The sequence below is a fragment of the Falco cherrug genome, chromosome 4 (assembly GCF_023634085.1).
Source record: "Falco cherrug isolate bFalChe1 chromosome 4, bFalChe1.pri, whole genome shotgun sequence".
NCBI lineage: Eukaryota > Metazoa > Chordata > Aves > Falconiformes > Falconidae > Falco > Falco cherrug.
In genome coordinates, this window is record NC_073700.1 from 10,278,333 (window position 1) to 10,296,641 (window position 18,309).

An 18,309-nucleotide genomic window follows, 5' to 3' on the forward strand; every position below is an offset into this window, starting at 1 on the left:
TATCACTGGTAGTTTCTAGTGTACCTGCTGATATACGTGGGTTGAAGGCATCTTAAAGAACATGCAAAATTATGTAAAGTTTTACTAGAAACATGAGTAAACAATTACTCTAATCTTTTGATAAGCAATAGTCTGCCATAACTTGTTTACAGTTCAGGTTATTTTCTTTCCATCAGTGTCATACAGTGTCAGTTTGAAGTCCAGACATCAATAATTGATATTTTTACAAGAAAACACAGGAGTGTTTTTATTCTACAGTATTCAGTTTTAAAGAGTAAGCATAATCCGGAAGCCTTACATTATGTTCCTTTAAAATTACAAGTTTGGGTTTATTTATGTTCAGGTTTATTAATGTTCGGGTTTAAAGGTCATGAGTACATAATTCAGTGGTTATGGTACTATGTAATTTTTCCTTTTGCATTCTTTCATGTATGTCTACTTCAATGGGAGTGTCACAGCTATTAAGATGACACAACATGTTGCCACACCTTGCAAATGTTTGAGTTCTCCCCCTCTTTCCTCCTCTACCCTTCTTTTCCCCTTGTTGTGTAAACTAGAACCACCATTATAGTTATTTATTGTGGTGTTGATGATGTTTGATTATATTTTTTTATATTTAAGTATCCTGTAGGCATTATATGGTATGATTCTGAGACAGTCAGACGTCTAATTCAAGTTAAATAATTTCACGTCAAAAGGATGGTCAAATAATATACTTTGTACAGGTTTAGTATGTACTCCTTGATTATCATTAAAAGCAGAAAATCAGAAAATAGCTGAAAAAGATCTCCATGGGTCAAGGGGAGACGGGCTAAAGCCTAAGTCATTTTAAGATAAGTCTTCAACATAGCAAGAACTCCTAATAATAAATGCCAATAATTCATGTGTAGTGTGATCCAGTCTTTTTTGCTAATCTCATCAGAGAGGTTTTCCTGATGTCCAGATTTCTTGTGTCAGTCTTTCATTCTTTTCCTAGGTCCCATAAGTTCCTTCCCGTCCTCTTCAAAGAAACTATAGTTATTTAGCTTAGGGAAGACTTAAGAAAGAGAATTTTCAATTTTAAGTGTTTAACAATCATAATTTTGGGGGAAAAAACAGTTACATAATGATTCTTTTGATTTTCTGTCTGGATGTAAACTTAGCAAGAGGACTTTGTTTTTAGGTTTATACTAAAATGCTAGAGTTAAAGGGTTTATGTTGTGGGTCTTGCAAGCAATATTCCTGTTTCTACATCCAAGCCTCCCAAACAGTATTTTAGATGGGGAAAAGCAAATGTAGCCTGTGCAGAATTATAGGTACATTCTCTGCTCTGAGGAGCAACACTGCTTCCAAATGCAGAAAGGATGCAAGAACAGAGTCAGCATCTCATTTAAGCCTAAGGGCAAATTAGGCCTGAGCAAGCTGATTGCCTTCTCACTCAGTCATTTCATAGGGAAGAGCAGTGGATGTCAGTTACCTTGACTTAAGCAAGGATTCTGACACGCTCTCTGATAACATTCTTCTGGCCAGAATGGAGAGGTGTGGACTGTGACCTGGATGGAAAAACTGGCTGGAGAGTTGGGCTTAAGGAGTAGTGACCAGTGTTTTGAAGTCTGATAGGTAGACAGTGATAAAGAGGGTTTTTTTCAGGTGGATACTGTTAAGCACCTTCATCAGTGGTGCTGGCAGTGCAGTAGGATGCATAGTCATCATGCTTGTGGGTGACACCAGCTAAGGAACTGGCTGACAAACTGGGGTAAGGATAAAAGGATGGATCTTCTCACTGCCTTTCACGGTGGAGTGGTGAGGGGGAGGAATAGCTATCTTATGGGCAAGGTCTAAGTTGTACTGGTTTGGTTTGGCTTTTAGTTCCTCGGCCATTTGATCACAGAAGTTACATGTTACTGCACAGGTGAATTACAGGTCCAAGCACAGGCAGCAGCTGTCTTTATGCAGGGTGAGTAGTATTAGAAAGTCACAGGCTTTGTTTTGATCTCGCTGCAGAAGAAATGTATGCACCTGGCATGCTATTTAATACCAGTCGTGTTTAGCTTTTTCCTTAGGGATATACCATAGTGGGTCCAGTAGTTGCCCACAATTCCAGCTTTTTTATACACTTAGGCATCTCCCTTTGTCGTTTCCTCTCTGAAAATGTACTCATATTGACCTGGAGAAAGACTGACAGTAGGAATGAGGCTGAGTATCTTTAAGATTCACTGGCATGCAACCGGTATCATTCCTGTAAATAGTGTCGGAGGGTTTATAAACTTTCCAGTAAGGAAATCTGAAACAATGCTATTTAACTTTGAAATTCTGTTACATTTAAATGCTACTTTTCTAACTTGACATGTTAGTATTTTGGCTGTTTAATTTTTACAGACCCGATCTTTGCTGGGAGTATTTGAAGAAGATGCTGCTGCAATTTCCAATTACATCAATCAGTTATTTCAAGCCATGCACAGAATATATGATGCACAGGTAGTATTAATGAAATCCTTGAATACATTATAAAGCGTGCCTCTTGCTCTTTTTGAAATTATTATATACAGTATTTTTAAAAAACTTCCACATTGTTTAAATGTGTGTATGTTTAAATGAAATAAAACCAGAATTAGATGATTGTTTTTCTGCATGATAAGTTGTGAAAAAGACTAAATTTTTTTTATTTCTTCTTTTGCAACATATTTTCTTATGACAAGTAAAATGATTTTCTGGTCTTCTAGTAATTCTATCTTATTTCTTGAGTTTTTCTTATAGTGATCTTAGCATGTATGATAATAAGTACCAAGTGGGAGATAATCTTCTACATGTTTCATTCATCATTTATAAGTAACTGCACTTTTAAGCTAAAGGCAAATCTATTTTGTGAGTTTTTCTGAACAATTGAGTTCATGGCCATCGTTAATTTGTATATACTTAAGCTGTTTGACTTTTTTCCTGATTTATTACTCTTGCTTTTTGTATTTTTATTTTACTGTTGTTTTTACTTTAATGACTACTATATTTATTCTAGGTTTATTGCTGCGTAGTTTTATTTTACTGCCTTTCTGTTTAGCTTTTGATTTCTGTGCTTTCTCCTGCAACTACATGGTGAAAGATGTTGTTCTGTACCATCGGCTAATTAGGGCCTGTCTGTGTACAAGTACAGAGCAGTTTGTAACCAGGTAGTATTGAGGTTCATCATAACCTTTTCTTTCCCCTGCAGACAACAAATTCCCAGTACTCAGTAACTAGGGCAGGTAGTTCGAAATAATTAAATGCAAATATGCACTGATTAACGTGAAAAATACAGAAATCAGTACAGATAGTACAGGCTGTGAACTTGGTATTTGTAAACACTGATTACCTGTAACTCAAAAATGTTAGAGAAGTGGAAGGGCAGCATGCTTAAGTTTTCTGACAACCTGTGGTCAGATTTTAAGTTCCAAGTCTGTGATAGTTTCTTCTTCAAATACGTGATTTTTTAAAAATATTAATTTAAATTAAAAAGTACTAAGCTTGGTTTTGTGTTGTGTGTGTGTTTGGTTTTTTTTTAATCAGAATGAATTAAGTGCAGCAACTCATCTGACTTCAAAGCTTCTGAAGGAATATGAGAAACAGGTACTGTGTAACTCATTGTTGTCTTTGTGCGGTCAGGACTATGTACTTTTTTAGTCTTTTTATCTCCCAGAGCGCGGTACAGAATGTATTTAGGTTTGTTCCAGATAAAATGAACTGCTGTGGCTGGTGGCTCAAATCTTTGCCAAAAGAATCTATTTTAGTTCTTCCAAATAAAACAGAATGAAGTTTCTCTTACCATGACGAATAGTAGTAAGTTCTGAAATATTTTACTTTTGGATCAGTGTTTTGGAGGTTGCTTAGGGGTGTGTGTGCTGTTTTGTTTCTGTTTTATAAACCTGTTGACTTTTAAGTGCTTTCATTTTACTAGTCACAATGAGAAGCAATTGCATAGCAGTCTCCATTTAACAACAATAATTTACTCTTATTGTGAAAATAATTCCATCTCTGAAAGTGCAGATTGTGGAATCCATAACTTTCTCCACTAGTAGCCTATACTATATTCCCTATTTGTAGCTATGCTGCTGGAACTCCTTTTCTGAGATGCAAGTTAAAAACAAAAATTTGCTTATTGTAAGGAGGCTGGCGCTCCCTATCTTCCACCTAATGAGGTGAACTGGAACAAGTACTATTTACGAATTATTTTGGTTTGGTGAGTCTTTCTAGAGGGGTGAGATGACACTTTATTTTTCCTTTGTTAATTGTTACTAACAAATAGGTGTAATACAGGTAGGATCAAAACAGCAATGGTGCTGATTCAAAAGAATAGTGAATATTCATATGTGCAGTAGTCCTGTTAGGAAGAGATGGAGTGTCTTTTATTATTTTTTTTAAAAAAAGTTTTTTATTTCTAATGACAGACTAGAAATCTGGAAATGCTGCCTGAGATGTGTGTGCACACTGAATTATAGCAGGAATTAAATTATTTCTGCTTTTTTCTTTTTTTTAAAGTAGCTGCAATATTGTCACTTGAATTGTTTTAACATTGTTGATACAATACCAAATTGACTTTAATGACAAAGCTATTTAATGAATTGCACTGTTTCTGCCATTTTCTAACAAAAATACAGTATCTGCAAAATCAAGATGAAAAGAACTAGCTTCAGATTAGAAGAATTAGGGCAAGATACCCTTATTCATTAGCAGTTATGGATATCAAAATATACATCAAATGTCTCAAATGTCCTTATTTAAATTACAGTGTTACATTTGTTGAAAAGAAGGAGGGGGGAGTCTAATAAACTGGAAGGAGGTCCTCAAAATTTTTAATAAAGAAGTTCAGGGGTTTTTTTGTATTTCCAAGTGGTTTATGTATAGCTGCTGAGAATTAAAAAAAGAATTAAATTAACATTGGATCTTTTAACTTATTTTTCTGATTTGTCTCCTTTGGACTGCTTTTCCCAGTCAGGAGATTAGCTTAAAAATACACAAATAATGTTTTAACTCACTTATTTCTTTTTCAGTTACTATTTCAGTCATACTTTTGCCTCCATCAGGGCATTATGGAAGTAAACTCCTTTGGGTGGAAGAAAGTTTCAGATGAAAATGTCACATAATTTAGGAGCTAGAAATTTAAGACAAACACCATATATTACTTAATTTTGGTAACTTTAAAATAATTTGCAAAGCTGGTAAAAGTCTTCATAGATGTCAAGCCTGCATCTTTCCTGATTTTTTTGAAGTAAAGCCTGTTAATCTACAAAATAATTAATTAATCTATTCTTTAAATAGTTGTGGGGTTTTTTTTTAAATGAGAACTGTTTATTACTTTCCCTCACACACACACAAGTATTCCTTCTTTGCAGGGCAGTAAAGAAGTGCTTCAGTGTGTCTTAATTGTAAAATATCTTAAAATAATATATATATATTTTATAAAAATAAAATAATAATAGGAATACCTAATACATTCATAGACATGATTATATGATTAATACAGTTTTGTGAATGGCAGAAAACACTGAGAACGTGCCTCCTTTTATTTTCTTTTAGCGTTTTCCACTAGGGGGAGATGACGAAGTTATGACTTCCACTCTACAGCAATTTGCGAAAGTGATTGATGAGGCAAGTGCTTGTATTTGTTTCATTTCCTTTGCTACTGTTGTCATGTACAGACTTCAACTTGCTTAATTATTCCAGTCTTATTTTAAGATGGGAGGTACAGAAATGGCTTTCTTCTGTCAGTAAGGTAACGGTTGTATATTGCAGCACATACTTGAAGTTAGATAACCTGAAGATAATCAGTTCAGCAAACTGAGGATACATTGTTGAGAAAGTATGTGGTTTCACTTACTGTACATATAAACAAAAACATTACAGAATGGCAGTTAGAAACTATTATTTCATGAATGTGTTTTTATTGCCTGATTTTAGATACCTGACAAGGGAACCTCCTGCTGTCTGTATTAGAGACAGAGACTGGCTCTTACGAAGGACAACTTTGCACCATTAAGATCTGAATCAGGATCTTTTCTGCGATCCCTCTCCTCGCTTTAGCACTACCTAAACGGCATTTGGGGAGGGAGAGCACATTTGTTCTACCTCTGTAACCAGTGAAGGATGAGCTGTGATGTACCTGGAGAAATAAACTGACTAGTCATTAGAATGTATGACATCATCTCCTGACATGTTCCAGTGACTTGGAATAAAGTTGGAAAAGCAGGGACAAATAGTAACCTCTATAAAGGTCTTCTATAAAAAGGTAGTGATAAGATCAGGAACCTAGAAAAGAATAGCTGCGAAAAAATGAATGTGCAAAATTAACGTTTGAGTTGTACATGTCATCTTTGAGCAAAATTCATGTCAACCCCTCCTGAACTGGTTTAGTCTCAGTGCTGTCTTCGTAAAATTTCCTTCTTTTGTCTTCTACAGCTCAGCTCTTGCCATGCAGTACTTTCAACTCAACTTGCGGATGCAATGATGTTTCCTATTACCCAGTTTAAAGAAAGGGATCTAAAAGGTAGAGTGCTCAAACAAATACTGTTTTTATCAACAGCAGTAATAACAAAGACATAGTATTTAATTTCCATAACTCTTGTTTCGCTAAATAGAATGCGCCACTTATTTTTCAGCTCTCAAAAGTATGCATCTCCCAATCTGTAAAAAAATGTAAGTTACTTCTATTCATGAGAGTATTACAGCTGAAGAACTTAACACTATTACTGTTTCAACAAAGTTATTACTTACATTTCATCTGTTGAAGATGAAAATTTTGAAGTTATTGTGAACATTAGGAAAGAATAGTTTTCCGATAATTTGCGTGTTTAGGAAATATTTATATATATTACCATAACATCAATATAATGGCTGGACTGAACTCAAAAGGCAAAGTGCCAAAGTTGTAGTACTTACTTTACTATTAAGATTTAGTAAGGTGGTTCTTCAGCCCTGCTGGTAATATAGGTCGCTTCTTATATGCAGGCATAAGGTGCTTCTAACTTCTTTTTTTTGTGTAATGATTCTAGCTTATTCTGCCTTGTCTGAAATGATTATGATAGATTTTACTTGAATGCTAACGTGAATAGACTGGTGTGGCAAACATGCTTCAAATATAAATGAAAAGAGTTAAAATCAAAATAACTTAAATCCCTAATGTTAACATCCTGGACCGGGTATACCTTAACGTATGAACATTCTAAGTCTAAATTGAAATAAAAAGTAGAATCTTCTGTAAGTCTTCTAGCTCTTTATGAATCTTGGAAGATACTGATTTGGCAGTGGTTTGTTGCAAAATTATGGATTAAATAGATTATGGTTTTTGAGCAAAGTAGCATGAGTATCTCAAGCCTAGTATTACTGCTCAGAACATGGAAAAATCTGTTAGTATTTACTAAAGAAGTATCCCCAAGGCAATAATTGCCAAGTGTTAAATTTTCCAATGGGAAGTTTTTAACCACCAGCTGACGTAGTACTTTAATGATACTATGCTTCACCATGGACTTCATAGGCACTTTCTGTAAAGCTTTTCCATGCCCTTTTGTCTTTGCTTTACCATAAAGTTGAACGTGGCTCTCTGCTTGTTTATGTTGTAATAAGACACAAACCCACAGGCAAGATCAGAACAAGTGCTAAGTATTGTACTGTTTTCCGTTCCCTGACACAGGAGACTAAATAACCTAGAACATGACTAATTTTAGGTAGAGGGAATCACAATCTGAGGCTTTCCTTTGATCCAAGGATACTTGCTAGTCTCCTGTGTTTCCGCTTCCCCAACTCAGACCAGAACTATAGGTGATGGATTTGTATTGACAATGTCTTTCAAAGTCTTTTGAAAAGAAGTTCCTCTTCAACTTACTGGAGTGCGTATCTTTTTTGATAAGTTGGTCAGCCACAAAAATGATACTCGGGCTCTAAGTAAGAGCAGATTTTCCTGGTAAATCAGTATGGTAAAAGGTGTGTACTACAACTGTTCAGCAGTGAAACGTTGCATGAGAAACCTTAATATATAAAAGTTATGTTAATAATAACTTATTTAAATGGCAATATGTTGTTTTGTAGAGATACTAACTCTAAAAGAAGTTTTCCAAATTGCAAGCAATGGTAAGTGTAAAATACTTAATATTACAGATATTACAAGACGACAGTGTTCTTGTAGATTATTTACTCAGTAAACCATGACGGTATTTGCAAGGCTTAAAGTGACTAACTAAGGTGTAGCTTTTTTCAGTGTCACCCAGCTTTCCTTGGTTCACTTGTAAATCCTTGCTTTTTGTCCTGAAGTGTTAAGGCAAATTGACAGTATTTTTTACAATACTTAGGGTGTATATATTATTATTAAATAATGTAGAATTGTGCTGTCAAATTAATGAAAGTAGTAAGGTGCTAGGTTACTTTTTACAGTCAGGACTGGATTAATAAAAAAAATTTACCTCCCTAAAATTAGTTTGATAGCTCTCTTCCCTATTGTCAGGAGTTACTTCTTTAAGCTAGCTCTACTATATCCTTGCAGAGAACATATCCTTCAAGTAAGGAATAAGTAAGGAGTCTGCTTCTCAATGTAAATTGCTTCATTGCTTTGGGAGCAAAAAAGATTAGATACAGGTTTTCATAATGGAAAGTTGTCTTTACTTAGAGAAAGTTTCTGTCTTTGAAGAATATTACATGTTTAGGGAAATTTGTAACCATTTGGCCATATTTGCGTCTGGTTATAACTTTTCTTCAGCCCAAGTATTTGTGACGGTGAAGTAGTTAGAAGCAGGCAAGAGCAATTCTTAAAGATTTTAATACGACAGAACTTTGCATTCAGGTGGCTGTGTAACACACAGTGATATAAAAGGTTTTCTGCTGTTTCGTAAGTCATTAATTTATCAAAATGATCATAAATTCTCTCTTGATTGCTTAGACCATGATGCTGCAATTACCAGATACAGTCGGTTGTCAAAAAGAAGGGAAAATGAAAAGGTTCGTAAAACAAAATACATAATATCAAGATTTTTAGACTAGATAAGAAATAATTTTCATCTAATATATATTTATGATGGAAGACAATGTATGGCAGATTCCACCTGAAGTTTGATAGTTTGTGTTTTAGCAGTCTAGACAGTTTGCTTCAGAACAGAAAAATGAGTTTCCCCAATATGTGCCTGCCTTGTAACACTGAAAATGCTCTATGAATAAGATTGTGATGCTATATTCAATTTATTTTTGTAAAAAAAAGCCCATACTTTTTGGGGACAAAACAATGCTGTATTTATTTTTCATATGTCTCATGTATAAGTTAGATAAGTGGTATTAGAGGGTAAAATTTGCAGTTGCTGATGATAAAGGGTAGAACGTTACTGTGTTGTTTTTTCCATACTGGCTGTAAAACTGCCCAGAAAGCACATGACGAATACCAACTCTTAAACATTCTTTGTCCCCTCTCCCCCTGTCTGTGTCTCTTTAGATCAAGGCTGAAGTTACAGAAGATGTATATACTTCAAGAAAAAAACAGCATCAGACTATGATGCACTATTTCTGTGCATTAAATAGTCTTCAGTACAAAAAGAAGATTGCTATGCTAGAACCCTTGTTGGGATACATGCAAGCTCAGGTAATTTCAGATTCTGAAAGCTGTAGGTCTGAAAGAAGATGTAGAAGTACTTCATGAAGGTTGACATACTGAAAACCATTGCAAGACCTCTTTTGCAGTCCAAGGAAGCAAATGGAGAAAAAGACACACCCTGATATTCGTCCTCATGGTTGTCATAGCTACTGCTGTGAACATTGTCATTAGCTAGTGCTAATAATTTTCCACTCAGTAGATGAACCTCATTGTGATACACCCTCACTCCCATTGGAGAATCTTTTAGGGAAGTGTGGGTGACAAACACAAGGGTCTAATTCTACCCCAAAACCCAGATGGCTAAATCTAACGCACTGCTTACATTTTCATTGCTGGGTACTTTTTTTCCACTTGATCACTGATGGGAATAGCTGGTTAAAACTTTCATGCGTGCCAGCCCACATGGAAGTGTACCTTTTTAGGAAGTAATGTGGAGGCAGTTAAACTCTTCCCTGTGGCAGGTATTCCGAGGTGAGATAATGGTCAAAGTCACAACACTACTGTTTTCATTCAGGGCTGTGGAAGAACTGGAATGCTAAAAGTCATTCTGGCTTGATTTTGTTTAGTATAAATGAGTTCATGATTCGTTTATTTGAGGATGGGTGCAGTAAGCAATACAACTGTGAAAAAGTTCTTAAACTATGAAAAAGAGACTTAATTTGTATTTTCAGAAGTATATCATCAGTATGGTTTTTTTAAAAGGAAAAATGTCAAGACTTCCCAGCATCTGGCACTGCCGCAGTGTCCAGAGTGGAAATTAACTTCTAGATACTCTCTGAAAGCTTTCCGAGTCCAAGAAGAACTCTTGGTTCTTTTTAAAACTTTGCAGCTTGTATTTAAGAACTACACTCTGAATGTTTTTTGTAACAAAGTAGATAATGCAGCCTAATGTGCTGGTGCATTAGTTTTTGCATCGGGTGCAGGTTTTTGCTGAATCTGAGACTGGGAAGGGCATGGCCGTGCCCTGTGGCTTCCTGTTTTGAGATTCCATATGGCTAAACTCAATTGAGATGCTGCAGTTTTTCTGGACCAGTACGGAGTACACTGTTTTTAAGAAATGTATTGTCAGTTGACAGGATCCACAGTTAAGAGCATGGCCACGGACAAGTACTCACAGGTTTCCCCTCTCTTATGCACCCCAAATAACCCCACCCATAACACCACAGTCAGCAGGCTGATGGGCTTGCAAAAGCGTAGAGAGTGGGGATCACAAAAAGACAAAACCTTGTTTCTCTCCCAGGGCAGTTTCTGCATTTTTCTTTGTTTCCTCGAGGTGACTTTATGCACGTCCTTTCAACACGATGAAATGCCACTGCAATGTCGGTGTCAGCCTTCACTTGCAGACAGAAACATGCATTCTGCTCCTTTTATTTAGAGGCTTTGGTGGGAATGAGGGTTGACAAGATTTCTCTGAGAAACTTTTTAGCTCCTGTGGTTTAATCTGTTAATTGTTAATGTAGTTTTATTAATTACTAAATTCTCCCTTTTCTCCTTTTTTTTTTTTTTTTGAAAGATAAGTTTTTTTAAAATGGGCTCAGAAAATCTTACAGAGCAGTTGGAAGAATTTTTGACCAATATTGGCACAAGTGTACAGAAGTAAGTTGTGTTGTTTTGAATCATTATCAAGACATTTATTGTTTATGTTTCTACTTATTAATATATTATTTTTGTTAATGACACATTATTTACCTTAGTGTTCGCAGGGAAATGGAGTGTGAAGTAGAAAACATGCAACAAACTATAGAGGACTTGGAAGTGGCTAGTGATCCACTGTATTTGCCTGATCCTGATCCTACGAAATTTCCTGTTCACAGAAATCTAACACGGAAAGCTGGCTATCTCAATGCAAGAAAGTAAGATTAACTTGTTACTTAAAAATCCCAGAATATTTTATTTTGGGAAAGGAAATCTTAAAAAGTATGCAAGTTTATTTATTTATTATTTTTTTAAGTTAGCCATTCTGAATTTACATAATTGAGTAAGTCACAGGAACTATTCTGCTTCTTTCTTTTGAATCCTTTATTAGTATTCATTTCATTGTTACACTGACATAGTATCATTCAGCTGTAAAACATAGTTATCCTGATTGTAGTCTTTAATTTGCCTGAATTTTCACATCAGAAAGAAAAAGTTAATGAGGGTGTAATTTCACTGGATTGAAATTGGAAAACAAGAAGATTGCAGCTATCAGGATTGTTCTACAAGTATCTGTTAAAGCTTTGGGATTTAGGTTACTAAGAAAATACACCAAGCCTGAGGTAGGCAAGGCAAAACATTCGCGTTTAACCAAAATACACTTTGAATGGCCTTCTCCATTTCATGAGGTAGTCTTTTGTCCACTGGAGGGAGCTGGGAACTTTATTTATTAAAGTCTAGCAGCTGATTTTTAGGGTTACTGAAAATAGATTGCAATGCTGGTTTTTTTTCCCCTGTGATTTATTTAATAAGCTCCAGGGAATTTCTGAAAAAACGTAGATTACTTTTACCACAACAGTTACAGTAATACACTCACTGAATGAGGCATGAATTTCTGTAGTAGAGTACAATTGCAGCACTTAATATTGAACAGAATATCTGAACAAAAAGGGGGGCTAAACTGCAAGTGTTATTGATTTTTGGTTTCAGATTGTTCCTCTTCTGTTATTCTGGGGGAAAAAAAAAACCCAACAAACCAGAACCCAAAAAATGCACAAAAAAACCATAAAACCACCCCCCACCCCCCACATGCTCTAAGCAGAATTTTGGAATCTTGTTGAATGTTACAAAGTACTTAGAAAATCGAAGTATCAGACGTGAGTAAGTTAATTCTTAATGCAGAGTTATTCAAAACTTAGTCTTAACAATCTTAAGTGCAGAGTTCAGAGGTCTTATCAATTATATTGATAATGCATATAATTAAAGCAGTACCGTAAAAGCTGACCATCAAAAACTGAAGTACTTAGGCTTTTTAATTCTAAATTGTTTCACATAATTTAAGAACTATTATTGTATGTATTCTTTGTCCAGCAGTAGGTTTAGTATGAAAAAAATGACAGATGGAAAGAGACTAATTTAGCTGTAAAGTTATCTTAAGTGCCCAGGTGGTTTGTTCCAAGTGATGTTCAGCTCAGCCGAACTCCTGATCTACTACTAAGAACTTCTTTTTATCTTTTAGTAAGACAGGGCTGGTATCTTCCAGCTGGGAGAGACAGTTTTACTTCACTCAAGGTGGAAACCTGATGAGCCAGGCGAGAGGTGACGTAGCTGGGGGACTTGTCATGGATATAGACAATTGTTCTGTAATGGCTGTGGACTGTGAAGACAGACGGTACTGCTTTCAGATAACATCTTTTGATGGCAAAAAGTAAGTATTCTTAAATTACTGTTACCTGTAAATAATACTGGAATCACTAAAAGAAAAATGGTCTCCCTTTGGCCAGATTACAGCTTGATAGATTTTGGGGGTATTTAGAAGCAAAATCTGGGACACCTTTTTAACTTTGCAATGTCTGGGCTTTTGTTTATAAGGTCTATAATGTAGCTGAGTTGTATTTCAGAATAAAATTAACATAATACATTTACAATCGTGTATTATTGCATTTTGTGAGTGCTGAAGTATTACATGGGCACAATTAGAATTTTGTTCTTTTTCTATTTTCATTTGAAATGAAAGCATAGATTTCTCCACCCCCTCCAGTTAAATGTTGACTGTACTCAGCCTGTGCACAGAATCTTCAGCCTTTCTTAATTTGTTGTGCAGCATACCAATGTGAAGGTGGAGTTTCCTGTCTGAATGTATTTGTGAGGCATTTTAAGTAAGATAAAATTGTCTTTTCCATGCTCTTTTTTTTCAGGTCTTCAATCTTACAGGCAGAAAGTAAAAAAGATTATGAAGAGGTAAGCTTATAGGAGGTTCACATGGAGTCCACTGATTTTTGTTGCATAGAAGAAATATATTCGTAAAAGCAGTCAGAATGCTCATTTTATGTTCTCTAGGTGGTAAGTGATGAAATTTTAACTGATTCTGTCCATAATGATGGGTTTCAGGAAGTCTGAAAAAATGACTGTGTTAAAATCCTAGAGAAAAAAAAATGCAGTTGTGATTGCTACCAAGTCCTTTCCAGTATTATGGAAGAAAGAAAGGGAAAAAGGAGGTGGGGGAGTGGGAAACACCTACAGCAAAATAGCTAGCAGTAATGGAATTGTGACAAATGTTGCTTCTCCTTCCTGTTCGTGCTTTCCTAACCTTCTTTCTTCCTACCTGCTTGTCAGGAATGGAAAATAAAGGAAGACTTGGGTTAGGACACAGATAGTGATACAAGCAGTTGAGAAATGAGGAAGAACTGTTTTGGTGGGAAACGTGTTTATACTTCGTGAAAAAGATGAATCGAGTAATGTGAAATAATTTGCTTTTGGACTGCTCTCAAAGCTGCTTGTGGTCACTGTTTCCAAGTAGCTTCTAAGTCTGGTGATGCAGATTTCCTTGCCTGCACAGTGGGTGCGTGCTAGCTCAGAAATACCGATATTCAAACACTGGGGCAGCAAACTTGCAGCATGTATTGATGGGGAAAGGAAATGGGGAAACCCCCTCACCCAACCGGCAGGGATATCTTTTCCCTGCTTTTTCTTTTCTTAGCTGTTAGAATTTGTTTTATTTGGACAGCTTTCTACAGCTTTCTAAAGGTTTGCACGGATTGGCCAAACTGATAGTTTCATTAGATTTGTAGTCTATGAATAGAGTTAGATCTGTTCAGAAACAAAGGAACAGATGTAGTAAGTGATATGAAGTCTTTGTTAATTAAAAAGGTATGCCTGTTTGCATTATTACTCAGTGTAGACTTTTCAATAGGGGTGTGATGGGAAAGAAAATGTTATAGAAGCACTGTTGATTTAAAATATGTTTGGGTAAGTAGCTGGATAATACAGAAAATACAGTACTTTCAGCCTGCATTCAGATTCCTCTGCTATCTTCAGTGTTCCATTGATATGAAATGACCTTTTATGCTATTGCTAAGGTTTTTAGCTGGGCTGTGTCAGGTTGCCCTGGGTTCACCAGCTCTGTTGAAGTTGTATAACAGCCTAACCCTGAAACTTTTTGTCCTCAGATGCCTCAGCAGAGGAAAGGAATTTGTAGTAAGCTTTCACAGCTCAAATTTGTGATTTTCTGGGCTGCAGCTGCTCTGCTGTCTTTTAGGTAGCTCAGGTGACAACCCTAACAATGAGCTGAGGTTCAGTGAAGCAGCACTGGTAGTATGCATGTAATCCAGTTAGTTTTCTCCTTCAGAGAACAGTTGAAAATCAAGGAGCAGGAGCAGATGCCTTTCCATAGCATGGGGAGAAAATAGATTCTAGCTTACAGATGCAAGAAATGGGAAAGTTGCATCAAAGGCAGATGGAATCCTTATTTTGTCTGGAGGAAACAATGTCAGCTGCAGTCACAGAGTAATGGAGTACAGAGAATCCTGATGTTTTTTAATTCCTTAAGAGTCATGGTTTATGCTTATTTTAGTTTTGATCTTTAGTGTGACTAAAATAATTTTATTTTAAAGTAAAATCTGGTACTGTAAGGTGCACTATGCAGACAGTGAATTCAATGACAAGCTGGATGTTATGACAAGCCACCTGAAGTTACAAAGAAAGTAGAAAAAGTGCTGAAACTGCCAACTCAGGTATTCAATCAAGTTTGTTAAAAAAATATGAAAAATTACCTTTTTTTTTCCTTCTTTTCTCTCTTTTTCAGTGGATATGCACCATAAACAACATATCTAAACAGATATATCTAAGTGAAAACCCTGAGGTAACTTTACTAAAATTTATAGTACCAGCAATATGTTAAGATGTAGATATGCACAAAATGAAAAAGCAATCAACTGGATCTAATTGGATAGCATATAATTAAGCTGAGTACTTCCTACATGCCTAATGATAAGGTTTTCATGGTATAAAAGCATACAGCCATTGTCTCCTTCATCTTAATGCTTATATAGAAAGCATTAAAAATATGTGACTTTGTACCAAATACAAACTTTCTGATGCGGTCACGATTCCATATTTGTGTTTTGATTGTGATACTTTGTTACAGATTAATACGACAGATATATGGATGGGCACATTTAATTTCTACTAGAGGGAACTGAAAATCTTATGAATATGAATCTTACAAGTGTAGCAGTTCTGTAGGAAAAACACTTGCACTTCACGGAGGGAGTTATTTGCCTTTTGAAGAGTGGGGAATTGTTTATTTGTTTCATGTAGAGAATTTGGGTAAATAAATGTCAATTGTATGGTTTACATTTGTATTTAGTAAATTCATCTTGATACAAACTTAGGTAGTGATTTTTACTTGCTAAATTAGGGGAACTGGCCCAAACAAAATCAAGTGGTTTATAACAGAGCATTTATCTGCAGTGTTGAAAGTGGAATTGTGTGCTGTGATGTCCCTGCTGAGGTCTGAAACAGGTTACTGGAAAGGAAACTTTCCAGTGATCACATACCAGAGATGAGAACTGTAGATACAGCAGGCAGCTTGTTGAATAATACGGGAATCCATCATTCCGCTACGTAACACCAGGCTCTGGCCAAACGATCGGGAAGATCAAGGTGAAACAGAAAGTGTCATGCCAGTTTTCGCTTCAGGAACTAAATATAACTTTGTAGATAATACGAGTACCTGGCTGACTGTCTCAAGTTAACTATGTAGATGAGAAACAAAATAGTTGTAGTGCAGAACTCAGTTACCTAAAGCACGTGTGATGAATATACAGCTGAGGTTCTGTTTAGTCCTGGCATAAACCGGTACAGCTCCCTGACATCAGTGAAGGTGTGTGCATTTACACCTCAATTATTGGTGCCTTCTCCTCACTTCCCAATGGCTTTGTAGTCATTCTCCTTTTCCAAGTCATACGCTCACACAAAATGTTGCTTCTTCATTGTTTTGTCTTCTGCGCTTTCCCTCTCCGAAAATCCTCTTACCTCAAGGACTTCTGCTGTTGGCTTTACCTTATGAAGGGAAACCATCAACATTAAATACTGATACTTCAGAATTAATGATTTCAATGAAAGATCAAAATTAAATACGTCAACTGTAAATGGCCTGTTACGTGCTGAAATACCATTGTTACATAGTCCTTACTTGATAGTTGCTTATGTCTTGGTGTTTCAGAAACATTTAAGTGTTACCAAATTTAAAGTGAAGAATTTTGAAGCTTCAAGATTTTTAGGTAGTAGTTTGGGACAGCATTTCTCAAAAGAGATTTTTCTTTTTCCTTCATGGCTACATTTGCTTATTTTGTCAGGCTTGTCATTGGGATTTTTCTCTATTGCTGGCCTTTATTAACATTTGCAGTATTATAAAGCAAGTGCATTCATTTAAATTTAGAAATTGAACAGCAGGAAATGTGTTGCAAGTTAGAAGAAAATAGTACAGCTATATCAGTGAAAATTTAGGAATGTAAGATTCTCACAGTTGAGTTTATAACTTCTGCCAGTTGCATATAAATAAAACTAAAATCTTAAAGCTTATTTTGAGGAAGATATTTTCAGTTATTTTTTTCCCATCTGTCTATTGCAGGAAATTGCTGCACGTGTGAATCAGTCAGCTCTGGAGGCTGTTACTCCATCTCCTTCCTTTCAGCAGAGGCATGAGAGCATGCGTCCAGCTGTGTAAGTTAATGAACAGTAGGTCATCTGAAGAGCGCAACTACAAAGAGAATCCTGGATAAAGTTCCAGGGAGGAAAAAAAAACCCACAAACCCAATAAAACTTTCTATGTTCAGAATGAAATCTTTGATAGGCTAGAGGAAAACTTGAACTTGTCTTCCGAGCGTTGTTTAGCATCCATTGTTACAGGTAATCCAGATTTCCAGCTGAGTAGACAGTTTTGTTGGTTGCATCATATGTCTGGTTTGTTGTATGAATTAATAATGAGATTTTTCTTAATGTGCCCAACTCCTGGAAGCAGCAGATTGTTTTAACATCAGTATATAATCACATACAAAATGTAATACAGTCTGATGCCTGATGCATTAATAATTGTAAGTAATAACTTCAACTTGCATAAATTCGTCTAGGAACATAGACTCCATTTTTGTTTACTATAACCTGATCACCTTGGGGTTTTTTAGTTTTTGTTTTGTTTGACATCCAAGTTTTGGAATATTGTATTGGTCTCCCGTATGGTTTAACTATCAACAAACCTGAAACTGTTGATATCTTCATTTTTTTTTTTTTTTTTTTTGTTTTAGACAATCTCGTCCTCCTGCAGCTCGTACTAGCAGCACAGGATCACTGGGATCTGAATCAGCAGCTTTATCAGCACTTTCCTTGGATTCACTTGTTGCCCCTGACACTCCTATACAATTTGACATAATATCTCCAGTTAGTGAAGATCTGCCTGGTCAAGCAAAATCTTCAGGGCAGTCGGGCAGGTAGGAAATGTAGAGAGAAGGAAAAAAATTCCTACAGTTATATTAATTTGAGAACAATGTTAGGCTGCAGCTCCAAAGCACACATTGCCTTTGCCCTGACATGTCACAAAATTTGCAGCGGCCTGCAAAGCAAATGATTTTTCAACCTGTTCAATAGTTGTAAAAAAAAAAAAGAGGAAAAAAAAAAAAAAGCGGCTTAATTACAGGCCCTAGATTCAAGGTGTAGTTTTCTATTTAGCAGCAGCTTTTCTTGCTTTAACAGCTAATGCTTTTATTTATTGATTTATTTTAATCTTTTGGTTTCACAAAGTATTTTCCTTTCCTATT

At 35.8% G+C, this 18,309-nt stretch overlaps 1 protein-coding gene across 2 annotated transcripts in view; it reads left to right on the plus strand.

The window, feature by feature from the left end:
- Positions 1–18,309, plus strand: part of APPL1 (adaptor protein, phosphotyrosine interacting with PH domain and leucine zipper 1) — a 32,377-nt gene that overhangs the window by 2,503 nt on the left and 11,565 nt on the right. The window contains exons 2-15 of one of the 2 annotated variants that reach the window (XM_055707889.1): positions 2,359–2,457; positions 3,520–3,579; positions 5,527–5,598; positions 6,406–6,493; positions 8,032–8,073; positions 8,876–8,934; positions 9,419–9,565; positions 11,091–11,173; positions 11,272–11,430; positions 12,732–12,920; positions 13,411–13,453; positions 15,297–15,353; positions 17,127–17,218; positions 17,800–17,982. In XM_055707889.1, the coding sequence (XP_055563864.1) occupies positions 2,359–2,457; positions 3,520–3,579; positions 5,527–5,598; positions 6,406–6,493; positions 8,032–8,073; positions 8,876–8,934; positions 9,419–9,565; positions 11,091–11,173; positions 11,272–11,430; positions 12,732–12,920; positions 13,411–13,453; positions 15,297–15,353; positions 17,127–17,218; positions 17,800–17,982 (1,373 nt within the window). The remainder of the gene's footprint in view (positions 1–2,358; positions 2,458–3,519; positions 3,580–5,526; positions 5,599–6,405; positions 6,494–8,031; positions 8,074–8,875; positions 8,935–9,418; positions 9,566–11,090; positions 11,174–11,271; positions 11,431–12,731; positions 12,921–13,410; positions 13,454–15,296; positions 15,354–17,126; positions 17,219–17,799; positions 17,983–18,309) is intronic. The other variant, XM_055707890.1, reaches the window with a different exon arrangement.